General features: G+C 46.0%; 1 protein-coding gene across 1 annotated transcript in view; it reads left to right on the top strand.

The window, feature by feature from the left end:
* LOC144693448 (isthmin-like) overlaps positions 1-24,975 on the top strand; it is a 39,483-nt gene extending 14,508 nt beyond the window's left edge. Inside the window, exons 3-6 of the mRNA XM_078563318.1 lie at positions 7,401-7,716; positions 20,656-20,796; positions 23,111-23,188; positions 24,174-24,975. Of these exons, the coding sequence (XP_078419444.1) occupies positions 7,401-7,716; positions 20,656-20,796; positions 23,111-23,188; positions 24,174-24,691 (1,053 nt within the window). The 3' untranslated portion in view covers positions 24,692-24,975. The remainder of the gene's footprint in view (positions 1-7,400; positions 7,717-20,655; positions 20,797-23,110; positions 23,189-24,173) is intronic.
* The last annotated feature ends 1,367 nt before the right edge of the window (positions 24,976-26,342 follow it).

The raw sequence follows: 26,342 nt of genomic DNA on the forward strand, positions 1-26,342 counted from the left end.
CAAATTAGTTGCTCCCACTGGTTTGGCCTCCACTATCACTGCCTCCAGTTCAAGGAGCACAGAATTGACTTGGTGGACGATTGACAATTGGTTTATCCATCCATCCATCACCAGATCTGGCTGGACCACTCCAGCACTATTGGGCCTCATTGTCTGTTTCTGAAAGCACCCAATGTTCAAGTTCATTCTCCAGAACATAGAAAGCTCCCAAGCTTCTTTTTCCTTTACTGTTTCTTTAACTCCCTCTCCTCCCCTCTTAGCTTTAACACCAAAACAAAGGGCTTAGGGTTGCCAAGTTAGAGAAACCATATGTTCAGTTCCCTCTGCTTCCCAACTTTCACTAGATCATTCTTCCCCCAGAGCTTTCCCAACCCTCACCATGAACCCCCATTTCTCTCTCTAGTTTCATCTCCTATCTCCCTCCCAAGCAGCACCTCTGAGTTCAACCTGTCCATGTGTCCTACTTCCTGCTACCTCAATCCCACTCCCACTAAAATGCTGACCACCCAACCTCCCTTCCTGGCCCCTCTGCTAGTTAACATTATTAGGGGTTGCCTCTCCTCAAGTACTGCCCGTCTCTCTTGAAACTACTGCCATCATCCCAATCCTCAAAGGAAACAAACTTTGACCCCTCTCCTTGCCAACTACCGCCCCTACTGCTTTTTCCTCTCCAAACTTCTTGAACATATTGTTGTCTCCCAAATCCATGCCCATTTTTCACGCAACTCCATTTTTGAACCTCTCCAATTAAGTTTCCACCTTTCCTGTAGCACTAAGGTCTAAGATCACAAACCATATTCACTGTGACTGACTGTTCCGTGTTCTTTCTCCTCTATCTCACTGCAGGGTTTGGCATTGTTGACCTGCCCCTCCTTTGTAGTCCCGCTCCGTGGGATGACCCCATTGTAACTTCCTTCTTCCCTCTCTGATTGTCTCAAGGAATGGCCTTTCTTCTCATCCCAGCTGCAGGAGATCCATAAAAGTCTCTCTTTGAATGCACCCTCTTGCTCATTTACATTCTGCCTCTGGGCAACATCATCTGAAGACGCTGGGTTAGCTTCTGCATGCTGACGACACCCGGCTCGACTTCTCTATTCCCACCCTTGAGCCTCCCATTGCATCTGTGCTGTTAGATATTCAGTTCCTCCAGCTAAACACTGGGAAGACCAAAAGCATCATCCACAATCCCCTTTTGGCACCGACTCCAACCTATTTTCTCAGGCTGAACTGAACTGAGCTGAACTGTTTGATAGCTCCATTCTGTTTAACTCTGAGCTGAGCTTCTGACCTCCACCACGTCTTCCATCTCCATAACATCTCCCACCTCCAGCCCTGCCTCATCCCACCTGCTACTGAAATGCTTAACCGTGCCTTTGTCACCTCTAGCCTTGATTATTTGAATGCTCTCCTGGCTGGTCTCCCACCCTCCACCCTGTTGCTGCCTTCTACCTTCTACCCATCACCCCTTATATTCTTTGACCGACATGGGACCCCATTCCCCAGTGCCTCCGATTAAAAATTCTCATCCGCGTTTTTAAATCTCTTCATGACCTTGCCTCTGCCGATCGCTGTAACCTTCTCCAACCCTACAACTCCCCTTCTACCCATGTTCTCCGTTCCTTTGACTCCCATATCTTGCCTCTCCCCAGGTTGTGCTTTCATGGGCTTACGCGCCACACTCTGGAATTCCCTCCCTGAACCCCTACACCTCATTTCTTTTAAAACCCTTTTTTTAAAACCCCTCCATCTTCAACCAAGCTATTGGCTTCCCTTTTTAATCTCACCTCCCGTAGCTTGCAGTCCATGTTTTGTCTCGTGTCTTTCTGAAGCACCTTGGGATGCTTTTCTACATGAAAGGCACACAGCAAGTTGCTGTTGTTTAAAGTGGAGACTCCTTGTCAGAACCAGTTAAACAAAGCATTTGTGTTAGAATGCTAAAGATTGAAAGCCTTTCTTTTTTCGCAGTATCTATCGAAACATTTTCAAATATCTGAGGGGAAAAACGTAAATATTGTATTTTAACTGTTAAACTGTTTCTGTGTCTCCTGCTTCTGGGCAATTTTGAAAAACACTCTCAGCTCCCACACTGTTGCCGCAATAAACGCTGAGATTATATTATAGAATCCCCATTGTGAGGAAAAGCATTATTATTGAAATATTAATACCAAACTACAGAGAGAACGTTTCCTCTTGTGGGGATGAGCATAACTAGGGGCCATCAATATGAGACAGTCAGCAAGAAATCCAGTAGGGAATTCAGAAGAAACTTCTTTACCCAAAGGGTGGTGAGAATGTGGAATTTGCTACCACTGGTAGTGCTTGAAGTGAATAGATAGCAATATTTAAGGGGAAGCTAGACAAGCAAATGAGGGGGAAGGAAGAGATGGTCACAATGGTAGATTTAGATGAGAAGAGATGGGAGGAGGCTCGAATGGAGCATAAACATCAGCATGGACTGGTCGGGCCGAATGGCCTGTTTCTGTACCGTGTATCCTATGTAAAACTAAACAATGCATAATTAAATAAAACAACATGTTAAACCGTTCAGCCCTCTTACCCCATTCCCCTCTTCTCTTTCTGCCTGGCTTGCTCTCTCTCATTCACTCATGTTATCTTAACTTTTTAAACAAATATACCCATTTCCAACATTTCTTAAAACAATTTTAAATGCTTTGAGACTTGGCTTCCAGGGTTCAATCAGGCACTTTTTTTGAAGCTGTGGCCCACAATGGGGCAATTGAAACCCAATGAATCCAGTTCCGCGGTCTAGTGCCAGAGCGGTAAAGGCTGATCTGACACGCACACTAACGCAACCAAGTCAAACTTTGATACAAAGCTTCAACCAGAGAACATTGGCTGGTCTGTAACTCTGCCGTTTTGCCTTTGGCAACATTAGGCCCAACTGCACCAAAAGTAATGATCATTTTGCACAGGAAGACTAAGCCACTGAGTCAGCTATAATGAGGAAGGAAAAATGACTTCATTGTGCCACAGATACAGGCACTGCGAACAGATGATAGAAACCTTGCAGCTTAAGGCTGAAGGTTTTGGGCAGTTTATATATCAGTCAGTGGATCCTCCAGACTGATTACAGAATAGTTATCCTGATGACCCTTTCACTGATAGCCTTTGACCTGATGACCCTTGGCCTGATAACCTTTAGGATGCCCCAGTAGCCGTGGCTAATCCCTGGTAGCCCCTGTCACCTCTACATTCTGAATGCTGCACTGTGGACTCCGGGGCTGTCCACGGTTATAGAGTTTTACATTGTTTATGTTCTGAATCATGACAAATGATAACGGACATTATACCAGCAGACCTCAAACTTTCTCATCTATGGGCCACTTAGGCAGGGCAAGAGACCACAAAAAAACTCATTCAGAATGAATGGAACTTGTGGCAACTATAAATATTTTTCTACTAAATGTAATAAATTTATGTGCAATTATTTTTAAAAATTAAATATAGGTAAATTATTAACTTATGCCCAAAATTAAAGCGTAGACATTTTCATATTAGAAACATTAATACTACAAGAGAACAGGTTTATTTGAAATATTCCAATAAATCTTATAAAATCATCATCATAATCTTGAAACTAATGTTTATCTTAAATCTATGTTAATCAAATTCAACAGTAACACAAATCTTATAAAACTACATTGTTGTTGCTTTCACTTAGGACTACTCATGTGTGAACTCAGGAGCTGATCTGGGTGTGTGATGTCACATGGGGGTGGGGATGAGGGTTCTGGCCTGTAGTCTTGAATGGCCTCAGCCATGGCGTTGTATTTTGGACCGGTCCACAGACGCCCCCCAGAGGACCCTCACAGACCATCCATGCCTCACACTTTGAGAACACTGCATTACACAATACCACATAATGGGTACCAAACAGGAACATGTATTGGTGCCCGTAACACAGTCATAGGAGCTACACAACTCCATGAGTGCACACAGGAACATGCATTCCCTGTATAGCTACTCTGTTATGGTCAAAGCTCAATCAGAATACCAACCATGTATGCAAAGTTCATGGACCTGTACCTCAACAAAGAGTAAACACCTTCAGGGAAGGGGTGCAAGAGAGGGGAGAAAAGTGATCAAAAAGGGGAAAACATGCACTGAAGTGAAGTTGGGTATGGTGGTGCAGTGGGTATGGTGGTGTGGTGGGTATGGTGGTGTGGTGGGTATGGTGGTGTGGTGTGTATGGTGGTACAGTGGGTATGGTGGTGCAGTGGGTATGGTGGTGCGGTGGGAATGGTGGTGCAGTGGGTATGGTGGTGCAGTGGTATGGTGGTGCAGTGGACATGGTGGTGCAGTGGGCATGGCAATACATTGGGCATAGTGGTGCAGTGGGCATGGTGGTGTGGTGGGTATGGTGGTGCAGTGGGCATGGTGGTGCAGTGGGCATGGTGGTGTGGTGAGCATGGTGGTGAGATGGGCATGGTGGTGCAGTGGGCATGGTGGTGCAGTGGGCATGGTGGTGAGGTGGGTATGGTGGTACATTGGGTATGGTGGTGCGGTGGGCATGGTGGTGCAGTGGGTATGGTGGTGCAGTGGGCATGGTGGTGCAGTGGGTATGGTGGTGCAGTAGGCATGGTGGTGCAGTGGGTATGGTGGTGCGGTAGGCATGGTGGTGCAGTGGGTATGGTGGTGCAGTGGGCATGGTGGTGTGGTGGGCATGGTGGTGCAGTGGGTATGGTGGTGCGGTGGGTATGGTGGTGCAGTGGGTATGGTGGTGCAGTAGGCATGGTGGTGCAGTTGGTATGTTGATGTGATGGGTATGGTGGTGCGGTGGGTATGGTGGTGCGGTGGGCATGGTGGTGCGGTGGGCATGGTGGTGCGGTGGGTATGGTGGTGCGGTGGGCATGGTGGTGCGGTGGGTATGGTGGTGCAGTGGGTATGGTGGTGCAGTGGGCATGGTGGTGCAGTGGGTATGGTGGTGCAGTGGGTATGGTGGTGTGGTGGTGTGGTGGGTATGGTGGTGTGGTGGGTATGGTGGTGCGGTGGGTATGGTGGTGCGGTGGGTATGGTGGTGCAGTGGGTATGGTGGTGTGGTGGTGTGGTGGGTATGGTGGTGTGGTGGGTATGGTGGTGTGGTGGGTTTGGTGGTGCAGTGGTACAGTGGGTATGGAGATGCGGTGGGTATGGTAGACTAGTAAACCAGAAACTGTGATTTCAAACCCCATATTGGCAAATAGTGCAATTGAATTTGATAATTCTGCTTTTGATGGTCTGGCGCTTGAAAGCTACTGGATTTCTGTAAAGACTGGTTCAGCTGTGAAAGTGCACCTGGCGCATATTGTATACATCTGCAATCCTGCAGCACCCCGGTCAACTCTCGATGCCATCAGGGCAATGAGGGGGTGTGGACAATAAATGTGTTGCCTACAGTTAAACTGAAAGTGAATGAGGTCTCAGTATTGCCTTCTCTGCCACCAAGCACCTCTGTGGCAATTCAAACATGGATTCATCATGGTGACACAAGGCACAGTGGACATGTTACCTTAGAGGCTTTGTGACATTAACACTTGGACAAACCAGTCTGGTAAAACTGCAGCAATGGAAGGCCAAATTGTCCTCTCCTAAACCTGGAGTCCACTGCAGTTTCAACATTCATTCTTTTCAGTTCACTAGATACAAATAAAATCATAATTACATAATTAAGCCCAACGCTAAAAATAACAGGAAGCAGAGCTATCTTAAGAACAGCCCCTAGCAACACAGCCGGCAATAACTAGGCGTCAATAATCCTCAAAGCAGCTGATTATTTTGGGTGAACTCCTCATTACTCAGAACTCGACCAGAAAGAAGCTCTCTGATCATTTCTCTGACATCCATTACAAATAACAACAATCCTGCATATTTGAACTAACCTCCCCTCATTTCCTCCCTGTATTAATTGGATCCTTTTATTTTCTATTTTTGTTTGACCTTTTTAAAATACCTTTTTTTCCCCCACTCTCCTCATGAGATTTGCTCACCCACCTTATCCAGACCATTGCGTCCCCTTCCTGAGTCTGGGGCCTTCTCCCAGGCCTGATCTTCTGTCACCTAGGATCTCTTTACTTGTCTTGATGTACATTCTGATGTTTTTAATCTTGTTTGCATCAGTATAAGAATGCTGTGCTCTGCTGAAATCCCTCTTCACTTCTGAATATGTTCCACGCATGGTCGCTGATTACCCCAAGGGGAGGAGACTCCCCTCCGTCTCATCCCCCCACCATGTAACCCTAAACCTCCAGCACATACAGCAAGCGCACTGAGTAACATTTACTTGCATTGTAACATATTCCCATCCTCTCCTTCCCCACCACCACCACCATCTAGAGTTGCCAACTCGCCAGAATTGGCCAGGAGTCCAGGAACTAAAGATTCATCTTCCAGGCAGTGCTGGGAGCAGTGAAAAAAATCATAGCGGCATCAAAACATTATGGGTTTTTTAAAATTTTCTTTGAACACTTCATGAGTTTGGGTAATGAGGAATCTATCTGCTTTCCAGTTGGCTGTGGGAAGCTGTGGAGCAGGATGGTCGGAGGCTGGAGATCATGTGATGATATCTCTAGGAATATGTCCAACCAGATTCGGCAAGCCCACCGTCACCAGCACCAGACTAAACTCCCTAAACTCTGGTTAAGATAGGGCTCCACCTTGGGGGGATGGGCGTGGCTGACCACTAAAGAGGCATTTATGTTGCATTTTCCCTCAGGAGATTCAATGAGGGGTAAGGATAGACTCTGTGACAGGATACATGCCTGCCATTGGTTCTTATGGCACCATAGGGTGGAGGTAGATATTTGACGCCCAGCTCCTCTACATTTTCCCTTGTTCATTAGGATTTTCATAGGATTTTTGAGTCACCTTAATTTGAATTTCTCACAAACAAAGCAACTGTGTAGCTAAACTAAGCCTTTCGCTGTCTAGTCAGAGCAGTCCATCTCCATACACCAGACCCTAGGCACCTGGAGTGGCCTGTAGCTTTTATCCACTCAGTGGATAATAGTTTTAATAGGCCCAGTTGGAGGTAGGACACCTACAACGTATTGTACAAATGGGCAGAAGCATTTGAACGGTTCTAACATTGGTCTCAAACTCACTAGAAAATAATGGTTTCAAATCCAGTCAGAATTTGTTGCTGTATCTTCTCTGCTGAAGTGTAATATATGGAATAAAGTTAAATCCCTTCAGTATAGACAATCAGGGGTGGGATGGGGGGTGATGTAATTGAGGTCTTTAAGATGATTAAAGGAGTTGTAACTATTTCCTTTGGTGAGGGGAGCCCAGAATAAGGGGGCATAACCTTGAAATTAGAGCCAGACTGTTCAAGGGTGGAAATTAGGATGTAGTAATTTGTGATATAAACTGAGCAACTGAGGCTTGGCTTTTCTGATCACTAGGTTACGATTGAGGTGGTGGATGATCCTCAGGCAGAAATTGAGATGGATCTCCTGAAGGGTAACCAAAATGACTGGGCAATCTCCTCGGCAGAATGGTTGTCCCACAAAGACATCTTTTGGCCTTTGTTTTGGGAATACCCGGACTCGACTGAAGTCGGCAGCTTGGAGTCCTCAAACGGGATGGATGCCGATGAAGAGGATGATTATGCTGTGGAGTATGAGGGAGAGGACACATTCCTCAGCACCTTGGATGGCGTCTGGGATAGGAACTGGCCTCTACAGAAGAGCTGGTCCTCCAAGGAGAAGTTTAACTATGGTGAGTGTGTTAAAAACGAGAGGTCCTTCCGTGCTGCTGGGCATCTATCAATCTCTTCAATGGGTATATCAAGGTTAGGAGTATGACGCTAATTCACAAGAGGACATATTGTGTAGAGCGATTGTGTTGCAGAGGTTTCGAAATCCAGTCCCCTCTTCCCTTTCTAAGTAAGGCTACCAAATTAATGCCAAATTTGGCATTGGCTGATATGTAGTGGGGTGGGTAATTTTAACCTAATCCATTTGCCGGGAAATTGGCAAGGTCAATTCAGTCTGCCTGGTTTTATTTTCCATTGTGGTCTCATCTGATCCAATCCAATCCTGCCAGTTTTGGACTGATTGGGTTTAAAATGACCCCATTACAATCTTAAAATCTATTGAGGTTAGGAGGCCATATGTGCAAGTTAGTGTCAATACCTGGGCATACTGCCCAGAGGGTCAACAGCTGGTATCCCTGAGCCCCTACAGGTACCCATTCTGGAGGTAATTTTCACCTTTGTTTTCAGCCCTTCAGCCCCCTAACCTTTCCTCAGCACTTCCCAATCAAGGGGGATGATATTTTCTGTGCACCTAGTATAGTGAGACTGTAAATGTTGCTCCACTACAATAGGGCCTGCATTTCAAGAGTACATCATTGGGTGTAAAGTGTTTCAGGATGTCCTGATTCCACGAAAGGCACTAAGCAAATACACACCCTCTCTTTCTGGAATAAACGGAGCACAAAGTAAATCCCAGATCCCAATTAATCCCATTCCATAGCAGAGATTGCCAACCCTTGAGGCTTGTCCCAGAATCAAAGGGAATTAAAGATTAATCTCCAGGGCGTAGCTGGGAAAGAAAAATCTTCGAGGGATTTGGAAAAAAAAAGTCAACGCTTTGTTTGTTAATCCTAAGAACGCTGGAGTTCAGAAAGGGAAGGCTGTTGACTGATAGTCGTAGATCATCCAATTGGAGTGGCAGCACCATGAGAATGGGCATGTTGGGCGACCAATAAATGGAAGTGTGGGCGTAGGGCAGTGGAGGGAGGAGGTCATGTGATGAAATCTCCAGTGAGAATGGTACAGATTGCCTCCTGAATTTTTATCAATGATAGTAAAAATCACTAGGAACCTTTGTTTCTACCTAATTGCATTCCTGGGAATTCTGGGTTCCCCTCTTCGTTGACAGACAATGGTGTTTGATGTGTCTTATGGGGTTTTGTTGTATTGCATTGCTTTTTAAAAATTCATTCACGGGATGTGGGCATCGTTGGCTGGGCCAGCATTTATTGCCCATCCCTAGTTGCCCTCGAGAAGGTGGTGGTGAGCTGCCTTCTTGAACCACTGCAGAACATGTGGTGTAGGTACACCCACAGTGCTGTTAGGGAGTTCCAGGATTCTGACCCAGCGACAGTGAAGGAACGGTGATACATTTCCAAGTCAGGATGGGGAGTGACTTGGAGGGGAACGTCCAGGTGGTGGTGTTCCCATTGTTATTGGTTCCTTGGTGATTGTGCTGTGGGCCTCAGTAGGTTTAATGTGTCTTTAGATTATGCTGATGGCTACGTCAGCCCAGATTTTACTTGTGGATAACTCATAACAAGATTCTTTTGTATTGTGGTCATTCTCAGTGATTTACAAAAGATTTTTTTTTCTGTTCAGTGTGCTGTGGCAATGTCACTCCTTTTTTTGGCATTGCAAACGTTACAGGTTCAGCACCTTCAATTGTCAGGATATTACTGAATTCTTACAGGTGGTGCCAATGGATCAATAGTGTTAGGTTGAACTTGTTTTATGTTCCTTGTAGGGTGATTGATAAAAGCGTTGTTTCAGCCTATACTTACAAAGCATACTGCTAGGGCAGTCTGGTTCAAACCAGCTGCCTAATTGTAACATTCTAGGATTGTAACATCCCCCCCCCCAACATCTGGCCGTTCCTTTTGTCCTCTGCTTTTTCTACACCCCTCCTGCCTATTTGTCTCCGCGCCCACCAGTCAGCAGCGAGGACTTCCCATGCATCGACTCTGATCTCGGTCAACTCGAGGTCTCACCTGCAGACATCCTTGTGCCACAGGCATGGGCGAACTGCTGGTCTCATGGCAATAGCAAACTCGCCATAGAGCATCATGATGAGGGATGTCGTCATCATTCATTCAGTTCCCATGACCCGGCCGGTGGAGTCACCGCTGACTCAAGGGGGCCGACATGCTGAAGATCCCTGCACGCTGGTGTACTTCCGTATCCAGCACTCTCTTGCTGCTAGGAGACCTTCAATATCTCCGGCAGGAACTAATAAGAGGCGACTTGATTGTGTAAGGTCCTGAGGGAACTTGACAGGGTGGATGTGGGGAGGATGTTTCCTCTGATGGGAGAATCTAGAACTCGGGGTCACGGTTTCAAAATAAGGGGTCGCCCTTAGTTTAGGACTAAGATGAGGAAAAAAATTTTCTCTCAGAGGGTTGTGAGACTTTGGAATTCTCTTCCTCAAAAGGTGGTTGAGGCAGAGTCCTTGAATATCTTTAAGACAGAAGTAGACAGATTCTTGATAAACAAGGGGGTGAAAGGTTATCGGGGGTAGGCAGGAATGTGAAGCTGAGGCTAAAATGAGATCAGCCATGATCTTATTGTGTGGCGGAGCAGACTCGAAGGGCTGAGTGGCCTACTCCTGCTCTCAATGCACATGTCCGGATGTAATATTCATGGAGCTCCTTCAAAAATGTCCCAGGGTGCTTCATAGGAGCACATTGAAACCTATAAGATCCTGAGGGGTCTTGACAGGGTGGATGTGGAGAGGATGTTTCCTCTTGTGGGAGAATCTAGGACTAGGGGTCACTGTTTAAAAATAAGGAGTCACTCATTTAAGACAGAGATGAGGAGAATTTTTTTCTCTCAGAGAGTTGTGAGTCTTTGGAATTCTCTTCCTCAAAAGGCGATAGAAGCAGAGTCTTTGAATATTTTGAAGGCAGAGCTAGTTAGAAGGCAGAAGGCAAGATAGTTTCTAGATAGACATTCTGGGGTCATGAAAGGCGCTATATAAATGCAAGTTTTGTTTTTACTGGTTGCATGGACTCCTTCTTGATAAGCATGGGGGTGAAAGGTTAACGGGGGTAGGTGGAAATGTGGAGTTGAGGTTACATTCAGATCAACCGTGATCTTATTGAATGGCGGAACAGGCTCGAGGGGCCGAGTGGCCTACTCCTGCTCCTAATTCGTATGTTCGAATGAACATTGTCAAACAGAATTTGACTCCGAGCCACAGAGAGATATTAGGTTAGCTGACCTAAAGCATGGTCATAAATAGATTTTAAGGAGTGTCTTAAAGGAGAAAAGTGAAGCCAGAGGGGCTGAGAGCTTTGGTGGAACAATTAAAATCGGGAATGCACAAGACGCCAGAATTGGAAGAGCCTAGATATCTCGGAGGATCGCTGGGGTGGAGGAGGTTACAGGGTTAGGGAGGGTGTGAGAACACTGAGGGGTTTAAAAACAGGCTGAGAATTGAAGTGCCTTTGACTGCAACTTTCAGGACACGTTAAAGATTCAGGTCTTCAGCGCCATCAGAGAAGCAAAGCTCACATAGTTTACACTGAGGGGGCCATGCTACCCATACCAAATTGCCACAGTGGATCTGCCCCTATATACCAAACTGAACCATGTCTGAAGGAGCCTGAAGTCTGGTCTCACCCAGTCAATGCTAATTAATTAAGGTAATTGATCACTTTTGTTGGTGACACCATTACCAGCTCACCTCCCATTACCTGTGATACTTCCTACTCCATAGATCACCCGGTCTCCATCCAAGGGATTCAGTGCTTTTCCCGTTTCCCCTCTTCCAACGCACCAGGAGAAAGCTTCCAGCTGCAGACAGATACTTGAAAAGGGGACAGAGCAAGGCAGCGGGATTAATTGGGTAGTTCTATCAAAGGGCCAGCATCGTCTCAATGGGCTGAAGGGAGTCCTCCTGCGCTGTCAGATTCTAAGTTGAACCTGGAGGTTTGGAATAAAATTGAGGCTGCAGAGAAGGGAAATGCATTTCAGATTGTTTGTCGACTGATTAACTGGACTTTGTTCCTGTTCCAAGGATTCTGTCACTCTGCTGTAAGATCTGCTTCTTTCCCCTGTTGGACTTCTTCCAGTATTAAAATATTCAGTTGCGTGAGCAAGACTCCAGCTGATAGCCCGATCCCTTTGTTGTAAGGTGGGCATTTCCTGGGTGACGAGGAGGGGAGGGCAGTCCAGTGGCTGGTGTGGGAACTCATCGCTTGGTCAAGGAGAGAGAGAGTTTCAGGTAAAGAAGGAAAAGTTGTTTGGGATTGTGGGTTGGGGAGGAGAGAGTGAAGCAGATGACATATAGCAGGTTTCTGCAGTCATTGCTTATATAACTGAGAATGTTTTGTTCCTTGTAAAACAGTTTGACAGATGAGATCCACTTGCTGCCTATAAATGCTTATGTCCACCAGATGTTGGGAACACTGAATGTGCTCTTCCAGATGATGAGCCTCGTATTCTGTACAGGACTGGGTATCTGTAAACTAATCCCGGTGTTCACGGTGACTCACTTGGTAGTTTTCTTGTATCTGAATCACCAGGGTGTGTGGTCAAGTCCCACTCCAGAGATTGGAGCTCAACTAATCCAGGCTGACACTCAAGCGCAGGAATGAGGGAGTGCTACACCGTCAGAGGTGCTGTCCTTTTGGATGAGATCTTAAACTGAGGCCCCGTCTGCTTTGTCAGGCGGGTCTAAAAGATCCCATAGCACTATTTCCAAGAAGGTTCGGAGTTATCCCTGGTGTCCTGGCCAATATTTATCCCTCGATCAATTTCATAAAAACAGATTACTTGGTTATTGTCATTTTGCTTTTTCTGGGAGCTTGCTGTGCACATGTTGGCTGCTGTGTTTCCTACATTACAGCAGTGACTACACTTCCGAATTCCATCATTGGCTGCAAAGCGCTTTGAGACATTCTGGGGTCATGCAAGTTTTGTTTTTACTGGTTGCATGGACACCCTGACAGGACACATCTCTCTTAAGCTCCCAAAGAACCCATTTATCCTTTCCAAACACTCTGTAGAGGTCATTGAGGTCCTCATTGAGAACTACATCCTTCCACCAACAGATGTGGTTCTTTGTTGTCTCTGCCCTAATGAAACGCAAAGTCATAATGACCCACTGATTCAGCAGAGTTGATATCTGTCCCATCTCAACACCGTTAACCAATAAATCCAGAAGGTGCTGCGACTTGGATTGTGGGATATTGTTTACTTTGTGGTACAAATGTGGAGAGCTGATCGGTAGGAAAAGACCAGCTCATCCATCAAGCCTGCCCCACACCATGATGTCAGGAGCAATGTGCCTAAACACTTCCTACTTCCCACCAATGTTCCCTCTCAGCTTCACCAGCAATGTGTACATGAACTGTTAATCCACGCACCTTTTATGCAAAGTGATCTCTGCCCCAGTCAGGAAACGGTCCTCTTGAAGGTGCCGTCAGCATTCACCACACCAGCCAGCAATGAGGCTGCCTACACTCTGGGGCACAAAATCTGGTTGTAATCATACTTCTGCATTGTCTAAATGCTTGGACGACCCCCCCCCCCACGCCACCGTAATTTGCAACAACAGTCTGCCAAACTGTGTCACACCCAAAAGCCATTTTTCAAGTGGAGACCAGACAGTGAGTGTCGCAGGTTCCTCAGGATGTCCGCGGCCAAGTGAATGTTAGATCCAGTCCCAGTTACTGACCAGTGGCAGTGATGATCCAGTGGGGCCTTCTGAATGCCCCAGTGATCTGAATGATGTCAGGAGTGTGGGGGATGACAGGGGCAAACACTCCATAGTGAATTCCAACAGTACCCCCAGTAGGGTGTCGGAGAGAGAGAGGGAGGGAGCTAGGGTATGTCTCAGAGAGAGAGAGAGAGCTAGGGTGTCAGAGAGAGACAGAGAGAGCTAGGGTGTCAGAGAGAGGGAGAGCTAGGGTGTCGGAGAGAGACAGAGAAAGAGCTAGGATATCAGAGAGAGGGAGTGGGAGCTAGGGTGTCAGACAGAGTGGGGGAGAGAGCTAGGGTGTCAGAGAGAGGGAGAGCTAGGGTGTCGGAGAGAGACAGAGAAAGAGCTAGGATATCAGAGAGAGGGAGTGGGAGCTAGGGTGTCAGACAGAGTGGGGGAGAGAGCTAGGGTGTCAGAGAGAGGGAGAGCTAGGGTGTCGGAGAGAGACAGAGAAAGAGCTAGGATATCAGAGAGAGGGAGTGGGAGCTAGGGTGTCAGACAGAGTGGGGGAGAGAGCTAGGGTGTCAGAGAGAGGGAGAGGGAGCTAGGGTGTTGGAGAGAGAGGGAGCTAGGGTCTCAGAGAGAGGGAGCTGGGGTGTCGGAGAGAGAGAGGGAGAGAGCTAGGGTTTTGGGGAGAGAGAGGGAGGGAGCTAGGGTGCCGGAGAGAGAGAGGGAGGGAGCTAGCGTGTCTAATTAGGGACAGGGCGTCCCAAAGAGAGATCAACCCAAAGCTACCTGCTGTCCCAGAGCACTGTACCACCAGTGGGTCAGTGAAACATCTCCCAACTGACCCAGATACACACGTGCCTCTCCCGCACCTCCTATTGGCCTGCAGGTTAATTGCTGCTCACTTCAAAAGACTTGGACTGAACATTTCAACAAATTTTTTAAACTGGTTATTGAGAAGCTGTCAGTGAGAGCCAGCTGTTTGTGTTTACGGAGCATTCAGAAATCAGAAGCTGTCCTGCTCCATAGAGCTTGTTATTCATTTGCCTCTCTGGCTTTGTGAGCAACCCAGATGTGGAGAAATTCCAGAAGTATTACACACACAGTCTTGATGACAAATCTTTTACAACACTAAACTAGTCAACAAAGCATCAACTTCATGTGAAGTTTATCAAATGAATTTCTTCCAGCTAAATAACCTCCCAAGGCCATTCCTCTGAGAATAAACATGTTTATTATGAAGATAGATGTGTTGCACCATGGAATTCACAATACATTTTCCATTGTTAAGGTGCTGCTGCAGCCTCTTATATTGTCACCTTTGGCTCAGTGGATAGTGCTCTTGTCCCTAATGCCAGATAGGTGGTAGGTTCAAGCCCCTCCTAAGGTCTTGAGCACAAAAATCACGGCTAACACTCTGACGCAGTACTGAAGAAGTGCTGCGCTGTCGGAGGTGCTGTCTTTCAGACATGATGCTTAAACCAAGGTCCCATCTATCCTCTCAGGTGAACGTAAAATATTCCATGGCACTGTTTTGAAAAAGATCAGGTGAGTTCTGCTCGGTGTTCAGGCTAACATTTATCCCTTGGTCAACATCATAAAAAAAACCGATTATCTGGCCATTATCGCATTGCTGTTTGTGGGAACTTGCTGTGCGCAAATTGCCTGCCGTCTTTCCTACACTACAACAGTGACTACACCTAAAGTACTTCAGTGGCTGTAAAGTGCTTTGGTTCATCTGGTGGTCTTGAAAGACGCCATATAAATGTGAGTCCTTTTTTAAGGTTGCAGTCTTATTGTGGTTAAATAAACACAGGCTGATTTCAATATCAGTGTTGTTCAGTCAGGCAAGTATGCAGATTAGATTCTGATGGTCAGTTTCAGGCAGAAGGTTAGAATTGGAAGTCAGGAGCATTTTGAGACTTGATTTCAACCTGTAACAAAGTGAGATATCTGTATGGGTGTGCCTGAATTTCCATATACATTCCTGTCATGGACCTGATATTTATTTGAGAGAGAGAGAGAGAGAAACAAGCAGGACTCATTGATCTTGACAGATCATAGCCCCGTGACATTGTTAAGATCCCAAAGTTGGGAGTGTCATTTTGCTGAGGTAAATTTACCCGCTACACAAGAGCGAGAAATAGCCAATAGTACCATCATTCAAAGTCAGTACTGGAGGCTGATCTGGGTGTTTAGTATTTGATTTAGTATTTGATCTTTTCAAGTCCAGAAATGCTTAATGTAAGATATAAAAATATAATGTGTGTGTACAAATATAGGTATATGTACATGTGTGTCTGTCTGTGTTTGTGTGTCTGCCTGTCTGTGTGTGTGTGTGTGTGTGTGTGTGTGTGTCTCTGTCTGTCTGTTCGTATGTGTGTCTCTGGTATGTCTGTGCTTGTGCATGTACTACCTCAGTGTTGGGTCCAGCAGGATTAAAGTTTCATTCTGGGTCAGTTTGTTGGGTTACTTTAGAGTTTTCCCATTGGTGACCTACATTCAATTCTGGCCGTATTCTTGCCAAGCTGTATCGGTCCAGAACTGGTGCCATTGGTTTGAATTCAGGCAGCAACATTAGGCACAATTCAGTTGCTGCAGCCTCGGGTTTGTGCTGAAAATTGACACTGTCTACACGTGGAGCGTTTCAGCATTTTTGACCATTTTGCCATGGGCAGGGCTCTTAACCTCGCCAGTCAAGGGAGTTAGTTTTGCAGGACAGCCACACAGCTGGCGAGACAGAGAGGGGATTGGAATGCTAATGAGCTCTCCCAAAAACTATTGAGCCAGCCTTTGAAATGGTTATCCTTAATGATCTGGGACAATAAGTGGTTTATCATCATGCCAGAGGCACTTGCTGTGGGCCCAATGTAAGCCTAGGGAGGAGGATCAGATCGAAGGTGTCAAGATTATGGATCAAGACTAGGAGAAAGTGGGTGACCCCACAATGAACTTCCGACCTCTTTCATGGCCTCGCTAAAACCGCCTATTTCCAACTTTGTAACATCGCCCGATTTTACCCCCATCTCAGCTCATCTGCTGCTGAAACCTTCACTTGTGCCTTTGTAACCTCCTAGACTATCGCAGCTCACTCTTGGCTGGCCTTTTAAGGTAACCCAAAACTCTTGCACTAAGTCCTGTTCACCTCGCTGACCTACACTGGCTTCTGGTTAAGCAATGCCTTGATTTTAAAATTCTCATCCTTGTTTCCAGCCCCACAAGCCTCTGAGATATCTGCGCTCCCCTAATTCCCTTGAGCATAATTGGTGACCATGCCTTCAGTAACCTGGGCCCCAAGCTCTGGAATCCCCTCCCTACTCCTCTCTGCCTCTCCAGCTCAGGCTCTTCCTTTTTGACACTTCTTAAAACTTACCTCTTTAACCAAGCTTTTGGTCATCTGACCTAATATCCCCCTTATGTGGCTTGGTGTCATGCTTTAATTTACAATGCTCCTATGAAGCACCTCAGGATGATAAAATGCTATATAGTTGTGAATGTGCATTAAGTAAGTCAATACCTCCATGTTTTTTGCTGTGGTAGGGATTTGAACCCATACCACTAGCCTGGGTCTCAGTATCACTAGTACAGTGACATTACCCAATACACCATCATCTCCCCCATTTAAGCAGCAGTAAAAAGTGTTTCATGTTATCATTTAAACAGCCTCCATGCTAATATATTCATGCTGTCATATTTCAAGGCTGGTGTGTGCTCTATCTTAGATTGTTACAGCAATCACCATTTTATACAGAAACTGGGCATTTTATATTACTTTTTAAAAAATTCATCCATGGGATATGGGCACCGCTGACAAGGCCAGCATTTATTGTCCATCCCTCAGTGCCGTTATGGTGTGTGGTGAGCCACCACTTTGAACCGTTGGCTGCAGTCCATGTGGTGTAGGGACACCCACAGTACCAGGTGGGAGTACCAGGATTAATGTGTGTGAGTGATGGAGCCATAAACAACGGGGTAAATTCTCTGATACAGGCTTATTCCCGAATGCAAAGCTCACCAGCAGTGAAGTGTGCTGCTCTCATACAATTATCCATGGTCAGCCCATTATCTTAATGATTCATTGCCTCAGCTGCAGATTTACACATGTATGGGGAACATGAAAAGATATTTAATCTGGTCCAGATCACATTTTTGAGGGTGTTTATTAACATGTTGAAAACATTGAGTCTCTCTGTAGCCTTTGAAGAGAGGTATTTAAAATGGCAAGACAAGAAAATATAGTGTGTTTCTGGAATTTAGGGAGCGAGAGTCTGAAATGCAATAGCCAACATCATCTAGAGTAAGAAGCAAATCTAACTTCCAGTTTGGCTACTGAAGTGAAGTTAATGATGTGAGGTAATTGTTTTTTTAAATGCATTCATGGGATGCGGGCATCACTGGCTAGGCCAGCATTTATTGCCCATCCCTAATTGCCCCTTGAGAAGGTGGTGGTGAGCTGCCTTCTTGAACCACTGCAGTCCCTGTGGTGTAGGTATACCCACAGTGCTGTTAGGGAGTTCTAGGAATTTGACCCAGCGATAGTAGGGAATAGTGATATAGTTCCAAGTCAGGATGGTGTGTGATGCGGAGGGGAAGTTGGAGGTGACGGTGTTCCATGTATTTGCTGCCTTTATCCTTCTAGGCGGCAGAGGTTGCTGGTTTGGGAGGTGTGAGCAGATTGACCCTGTTTTGTACTTCACGACACCATCCACGATGTTGCAGCAAGACTGGAAGAAGGTGGACACAGAATGGGGCTGTGACTGGCTGTGTCAACCCTCTGATGCACGGTAACTGCAGGTGTCCACGCAACAGATGGCACGGCTCACCATCTGACCAACACTCCCAATTCCTGCCAGCTAGACATGTTCAAGTGTAAGCTGCGTGCAGCACTCTTGCAGATTAGTCAGAGGTTGCGGGTTCAAGTCCCTCTCCAGGCACTTGAGCACAAAATCTTGGCTGACTCTCTGCTACAGTACTGAGGGAGTGCTGCACTATTTGGAGCTGCTGTCTTTCGGATGAGACCAAGGCCCTGTCTGCCTCATCAGATGGATGTAGGCGATCCTATTGCACTACTTTGAAGAAAAACAAAGGATTTTTCCTAGCGTCCAATACCTATCCGTCAACCAACATTATTAAAACAAATTATCTGGTCGTTATTGCTTTGCCATTCGTGGGACCTTGCTGTGCACAAATTGAGTGCCATATTTCCTACATTACAACAGCAACTGCTCTTCAAAAAATTCTTGATTGGCTGTAAGAATGTTTTGGGACATCCTAAGGTTGTGAAAGGCACCATACAAATGCAAGCCTTTATACCTAAAAATATTGCTGTTGGCATTTTGGTGCGTACATGCCAGTGCCAGTGAGGCTTATGTTTTCTGTTGATGACACTGGTATATCTCCCGTTCATTGGCTACAACTGAGAGGATGACTTACTGTGATCAGAATGCTTCTTCAGTATAACATATAATCAGGCATTCACGGATTGTAAAGAACAGATAGTGCTGGAAAGATCAGGTCAGGCAGCAAAAATGTGCAGAGGGCAAAAGAGTTGATGTTTCAGGTTGATGAAGTTTTGTCAGAGCTGGTAATGGACTATATTTTGAGCTTTGGGGCTGATATTCCATGTTTTCTCACATTTGTATGTCAGAGTTGTCAGGACATCACACAAGTATTTGGACGAGAGTTTACCACTTTGAAATAACTCGCGATGTTAAGGTGGTGAAATTTTCCTAAGAGATAGGACGAAGAGGTTACAGGTTCAAAGCATAATCCACAACTTCACCAATCCATACGTCACATATTTCCCGAAGACATTAATAATTTTCATTTACATTCACACCCTTTACTGTCAATCCAGGTATGCTAGTTAAACCTCAGTTTCACATTGTGTATCAATGCCAGTCTTATATAGACTATATATCTTGAGGTGTTCCGAGCCCTAGTATCTCGTTGGATACGACTGTTTTGTTGTGAAAATCTGGTTCACAATTCATGTGTTGTAGAATATAACTTGTGGCTTTAGGAATCAGGAACTGTGGGAAAAAACTTCAAACTAACTTGGAGTTAATTATAATTAAAACCTAACCTGTATTTATCTTACAAGGTCAGACTTGATAGTGAAATAACATTCAAACAATGGGTGACCCATTCCTGGGTCTCTGGGTAGAACCAGTGTGTCTATCGTTATCTCCGTAAAAGAAGCTTAAAGCTAGCAATCCTGGGAAAGAGGTCATAAAGCTCCATTAGAGATAGAAATTATTCATATGAGTTAGAAAATCAAATAGTTGTGTTGAAGGGAAAATAATGTGCTTGCAATTCTATTTGAATCACCCCAAAACATGCTACATTGCCGTAGAGATAGTAATCCAGGGTGGAGCCTTGGTTACAAGGTTATCTGTGTTAAGTTATCTGTGTGTGTTTGCTGACAGAAGCAAGCAGTTCAGTTTGGGAACAGACAGAGGCAGTTCTAGTCTAGGTGTAGACTGCAGTTCGCTGATTTAGGAGAGTCAAATGAAATAAATGTTAGTTAGGCGTGCACTTCAAGCAGAGTAAATACTAACTTCATATTCACCACATGGAATGCGGGTAGGGCTCTATCTTAGTTGGGATTTTGTGAGGGAAAAGCAGCTGGAAGGTTTGCAGCTAGTGGAAGAAATCTATAGTGGTCCTCATAGAGCCTTGTGGCAGAATGCAGTCAGCAGAGCTAACTTGGAAAGCTGTGGGAAGGCAGTTGGGTATCTGCCAGCAGCCCGAACAAGGAGCTGAGGCATCCACAGTCATGATGTCTATAAAGAAAAGGTGGACGACTGTATAGCCAAAAAGCTAATGGAAGGACGCCCATAGAATCTTACCTCGGAGGGTAGCTGGAACTCCTAGGAGAATTAAAGTGCATTCCAGAGGGCTGTGGCATATCCCAGGAAATGTGAACAAACCTTCAAGATTTCATAAGATAAGGGAACTCTTGGGGGCAAATAAAAAGTGGAATTGCGTTTATAGCGTAAGTCTTCATAAGGTGTTGTGTTAAGTTAGTGGTACTTGCTTTGTTTAATTTCTCTTTATGTAAAGTTTGTTTTTATTTAAAAACATGAACTCTTGTGGCACAGTTCCGTTAGTTGATTGCTGGGTGTTCAGATTTCTTCTTTAAACATTAACGGTCCTGACAGGACCAAAACAACAACAAAGTTATTGATGCAATATATATAATCTTTTAGCCCTGTTTTACAAGTTGAATTTTCTCCCATCCTCACTGCAGAGTATGAAGATAATGAAGACTGGAGTGCCTGGTCCCCCTGCAGCGTGACGTGTGGCAGTGGCAATCAGAAACGCACCAGGTCCTGTGGCTATGCCTGCACCGCAACCGAGTCACGAACCTGTGACTTGAAACGATGCCCGGGTGAGTGTTGGCAACCTCCAAGGGAAGGTTAAAGGCAGATTTGAACACCCATCAGCACCTACAGCAAAATGAATTACTTCCCTCAAACCAATGGGACAGTGTTTTGACAGCATCTGGTATCCAACATGTATAAGGGGAGAATTTCCTACTCTTGCTCCTGGGGCCATGGGATTACGTGGATGCAGCGCACACAGGAAAATCAAGAACGGGGGAGTGGACTATCCAAGCAAATTTCTGTCTATTTAAGTTAATGGACAGGAAATCAATTTTTGTTCTTGGAACATGAATGATGCTATGAATGATGCCACATATATTGCCCATCCCTAGATGCCCCGAGGGGTCTGACACCTGACTCCTAGGGCAGGATTTTACAAGGTGCGGTGGTCTCTGCACCTCTCCCCTCCATCCCCGAGGGTGGTGGGGAGCACGCCCAGTTGGCCATTAATAGACTGGAGGCGAGACTTAAGGGGAGGAAGTCCCGCCTCCTAGAGCTGCTGGCCAATCAGATACCGCAGCTCTTCAATACCAGCAGAGCCATGGGAGGAGTGGCCACTTCTGGGTACTGCACTCTGGGCTTGAGGAGGCGCTCAGCACTGGATCATGTTGTAAGCGTTTGGGGGTTTAGATGTATGGCAAACTGGGAGGTCCTGGTGAGAGGGTTTGGGGTCGAAGTTTGAGAGGCTATGGGGGTGAAGGGAACCGGGGGCTGGGGGCCTCCAATGGGCTCATGGGTCCATATAGGAGGGACCTCCGCTTTACCTGCCACTAGCCACACAGGAAAACCTACTGGGCTGGACGATTGGCTTGGGCCTCTCCTTCCACCAGTTAAATTAATTGCCCACTCAATGGGCCCACTGCCAGGCTGAACACCCGATTCCATCTCTGCCCCTGGTGAAATTCTGGTGGGGATAGGGGCGGCAGAGTAGGCTGCCCACTGTATTTTATGTGACTCTGCCTCTTCCCACCCCCCACCCCCCCATCTCTCATCCCTCATCCCTCAACCCCCATCGCCTTCAAATCTGCCAGTGGGGAGGCATTAAATCCAGCCCCTTCAGTGGGCCTGGATTGATATGTAGACCAGACCAGGTAGCCAGGGGGGGGCGGGGGGTGGGGGGGGGTGACAAGTTCCCTTCCCAGAAGGACATGGGTCAACCAGTTGGGTTTTACAGCAACCCAGCAGTTTCCATACTCGTGGTACCTGATGTCATCTAGACTACATTCCTCCCCACCTGATCTTTCTATGTTCACAAGTCCAGGGAAAACGTTCTCTATGGTGCAACTAATTCAGAGTGACCCGGAGCACAGATACCCACAGAATTCACAAATTGAGTCATTCCCCTCTAAATTGTCCATTAGCCCATGGAGTCCAGCAACTTTGGACACGCACACTATTAGAAGATGTAACACCCCCCCAAACCTAGACAGTTAAACTCCATTCCGGATCCAACTTATCCAATTTAGAGAGGCCAGGATGTTTGGACGGAAGCGATAAGAAGATGTGGGAAATTGTTTGGAAATTGAATGGGCTCTGTTCTACGAAATAAAATTAAGTCCGACAAAAATTCACGTGTAAAATACTTTTGGGCATGGTTTTCAAATTGGCAGGAACGCAGAAAGCGCTGGAAAAGCTCATCCATGTCTGACAGCATCTGTGGAGAGAGAGAAACAGAGCTAGCATTTCCAGTCTAATATAACTCTTCTTCAGTTCCGAAGAAGTCATTTTGGACTCAATACATTAACTCTGTTTCTCTCTCCCAGCACTTTCTGTTTTTGTTTCTGATGGCTAGCACCCACAGTATTTTTTTTGCTTTTATTTCAAATTGCCCATTGTATTCAGGGAGATTACAGCATAATGGTAATGTCACTGGGCTAGTAATTCAGTAGATCCAGCGACTGCTCTGGGGACAGGGGTTCAAATCCCACCCATGGCAGCTGGTGGGATTTAGGATTGAAATAATAAATCTGAAATTGAAAGCTTAGCCTGGTGACTGTGAAACTATCATTGATTGCTGCAAAGACCCATCTGCTTCACTCTCACTTTTTAGGGAAGGAAATCTACCATCCTTACCTGGTCTTACCTACATGTGACTCCAGGCCCCTCTTAACTTCCCCCTCTGCAATGGGCTAGGAAGCCACTCAGCTCAGGGGCAATTAGGGATGGGAATTAATGCTGATCTTGCCAGGGACACCCACATCTCGTGAAAGAATGAATATTTTTTAAAAATCAAATTTTGATTCACTCCATTTGCCTTGAGTAACTAAGTGTAGATTTGTTGGGCTACATCTGACCCTCACTGTACTCTTTCTCCTGAAGGGATGGAAGATGACCTGATTGCAGCAACTGAAAAAACCCTGGCGGAGAAGGGAAACAGAACAGAGCTGTTTGACTCAGGTGCGTATGCTACACCAATAGCCCGAATGTCGGCTGAGTCACCTAGGAATGTAAACAGAATCGGAAGGGGAAACAGGCCATTCAGCCCCTCGAGCTTGTTCTGCCACTCACCGAGATCCTGGCTGATCTATCCAACATGTCAGGGTTGTCTGACAGGCAGGAGTTCATCAGCCATGCAAAGTTGGGGGCGGGGGGTGTAATTGGTGGGTGATGTGGGAATTCCAGTCTCTTGGCGCCACCGACAGTATAACTATTAGAATTAGTATAAGCTCCACTGTTGGTTTAATGGGTAAATGGCGTGTTACCGATCTCTCTAGAGAGATGGGAGTTGCAAATGTGGCAGTGGTGGGAAACTGGAATTACTGGATCACCGTGTGTTATGCAGCACGTTTGATATTTCTTTTTATTAAAATCAATGAAAAGAAAGTTTGAACCGGCTGAATCTTGGGTGCCAATGCAATCCTGCCGGTTACGGAGAATTACATAGCACAGAAACAAGCCATTTGACCCAACTGGTCAATGCTGGTGTTTATTCTCCACATGAGTCCCCTCCCACCTGATTTTAACTAACCCAAGCAGCATATCCTTCTATTCCTTTCTCCCTCATGTACCTACCTAGATTCCCCTTAAATGTATCTATACTATTCATCTCTAGTCCTCCATTTGGTAGCGAACTCCACATTCTAACCACTCTCTGGGTTAAGTAATTTCTCCTGAATCCCTTATTGGATTTATTAGTGACAACCTTATTTTTACGACCTTTGGGTTATTGTTGTGCTGAAAAAGGTGAGGAAGTCCGTTTTGACAGGCTGTGTGGCCTTTTCCTGTTTCCTGCTTTTCCTTTCTTCTTGCAATAGTGCTTAACAATGCCTCGTTAGATTTTACTGCAGCCCTTACAGTGTTAACGACCTTGCCAAATGCCCTTGAGGAAATTTGTTTCCATGTGAATCCATCTTTATTGCACCCTTTTACTTTCCTCCCCCAGAAGTGGACAGCTGTGATAAATGGTTGAACTGCAAGAGCGAATTCCTCAAGAAGTACCTGATGAAGGCCCTGACCGACTTACCGAGCTGCCCTTGCACCTATCCCACTGAAGCTGTGTACAGCATTGTCAGTGTCCATGAAGATGGCAAGGGAAGATTCTTCCGATGGCGAGATGCGAGTGGGCCGAAGGAGCGCCTGGATATCTACAAGCCCACCTCCAAGTTCTGTATCCGCTCCATGCTGTCCTTGGACAGCACCACCCTGGCGGCCCAACACTGTTGCTATGACGACCAGATGAAGCTGATAACGCGGGGGAAAGGCGCGGGGGCTCCCAACCTGATCAGCACAGAGTTCTCGCCGGAGCTCCACTACAAAGTGGACGTGTTGCCATGGATACTGTGCAAAGGGGACTGGAGCAGGTACAATGCTGTGCGCCCACCAAACAACGGCCTGAACTGCTCTGAAAACCCTTCGGAAGATGACTTTATAGCTCAACTGAAGGAAGCAAAAGAATACTGAAAATAATGATTTTTAAAAAATGGGTCTCCGAGGGGATGACTGAAAAAAGAAAGGATGTTTTCAATAATGGAAACCACCATCCCTACCCCACCTCCAATAACATTAGCCAACGTTTACATGGCAACGCCAGCGATGGTTAGAAACAGTACCAGATTGGCCCTAACATTAAAATATTTATATATATTTACATATAACCACTTGCTCATCTGACGAAAATACCTTCAACCTATCAAATGATTGTGCACATGAGGAAAATGAAATGTATTATAATGAGGTGTATCATCGTTCCATCATCATTATCTTATTTTTATAGCTCTGGGTGTTACTCAAATAAGAAACGCATTGATTCTGTCACACCCACATTCTCTGGGTAATTCAGTAAACTCAAGGCATGGAGTTCTCACTCTCTGTCCCTCTTTCTCTCTCTCACTCGCTCACTCACTCTGTCGGGATCCCTGGTTTGGGCTTTTCCCAGTTCCAAATTCTCACCGTGGCTAAAGAGAGTCTCGTCGCCCACTTTTAAAACAAAAATTCCGGTGGGCGCAGGGAATCGTCAGCGACCCTCGCGTCTCTCATGACCTGACCCCGTCTCTTTCTGTCGATTCTGTGGCTCATGTTGATTCTCAGTGAGGAAGGCCAAGTCCCCATTTGATCAGTGCAGAATTCTCTCCAAGCTTCATTACAAAGTGGGTGGTGGTGCTGGGAGGTTTGGTGGGGAGGGGGAGGGGTTGAGTTGAAAGCGCCACGTATTATATGGGAAGTTGAACCAACGTCCATGGCTGCTGTTAATCCGTGGGAGCTTGCTGTGTGCAAATTGGCAGCTGCGTTTCCTGCATTCCAACAGTGACCACGCTTCAAAAGTACTTCATTGGTTATGAAGCACTTCAGGAGGCCCTGAGGTCACAAGAGACCTTTTGATGCTGGTGACACTATTGTGTGGGATGACCACTGATTCTCCGTCCACGGTGACCCAGGCTGTCTGGCCTGGTTTCAAACCAGAACTCACTATTTACACTTTTTTGAACTGCTAGGTGAGACCGGAGTGACTGAATCTACAGAAAACAACGGAGGCCGATCGGAGATGACCTTTTCCCCTTAACGCCTACATATGCTGTCTTCAATCTTCGACCTGATTCACCGTGTAATCCGATTCTGGCGCAGTTGGGCCAGAGAACTTGTTTTAATTCGCTTTCGGTTGATACCTGCTTTTAAGAAACCTTTCGAGTTTCTTAGCACAAACTTCCCCTGGAAACAAATGATCAGCGCGTTTACTATGAAGAAACTGGTGGCTGAGTGAGAATTTACACTGTTTCCCAGTCTAATCCATTCTTTTCCCAGAACTGATAACTGCAGAATATTCTACCTCCCTCGGTCTCCTCTACCTTCTTCATACACAAGCTTCTACATCCCACGCTTGGGAAGCCAGCAGTCCTTCCTGCTTTTTCTACCTTGCCCTATGGGCCTTGACACGTCTCCTGGGACTATCAATCGAAATAAAGAAACACCAGTTCATTCGTATGAAGAAAAGATTTTCTTTTGGAACTGGCCACGGAAACAATATCTTTCGGGCTCCAAGCTCTGCTGATTCCACATATTGATCAGAATTTGCCAGACTCTTGGTAAGGAGCATAACAAGGGCCTCTGAGGTTCA

This window comes from Cetorhinus maximus, chromosome 18 (assembly GCF_964194155.1).
Source record: "Cetorhinus maximus chromosome 18, sCetMax3.hap1.1, whole genome shotgun sequence".
NCBI classification, from domain to species: domain Eukaryota; kingdom Metazoa; phylum Chordata; class Chondrichthyes; order Lamniformes; family Cetorhinidae; genus Cetorhinus; species Cetorhinus maximus.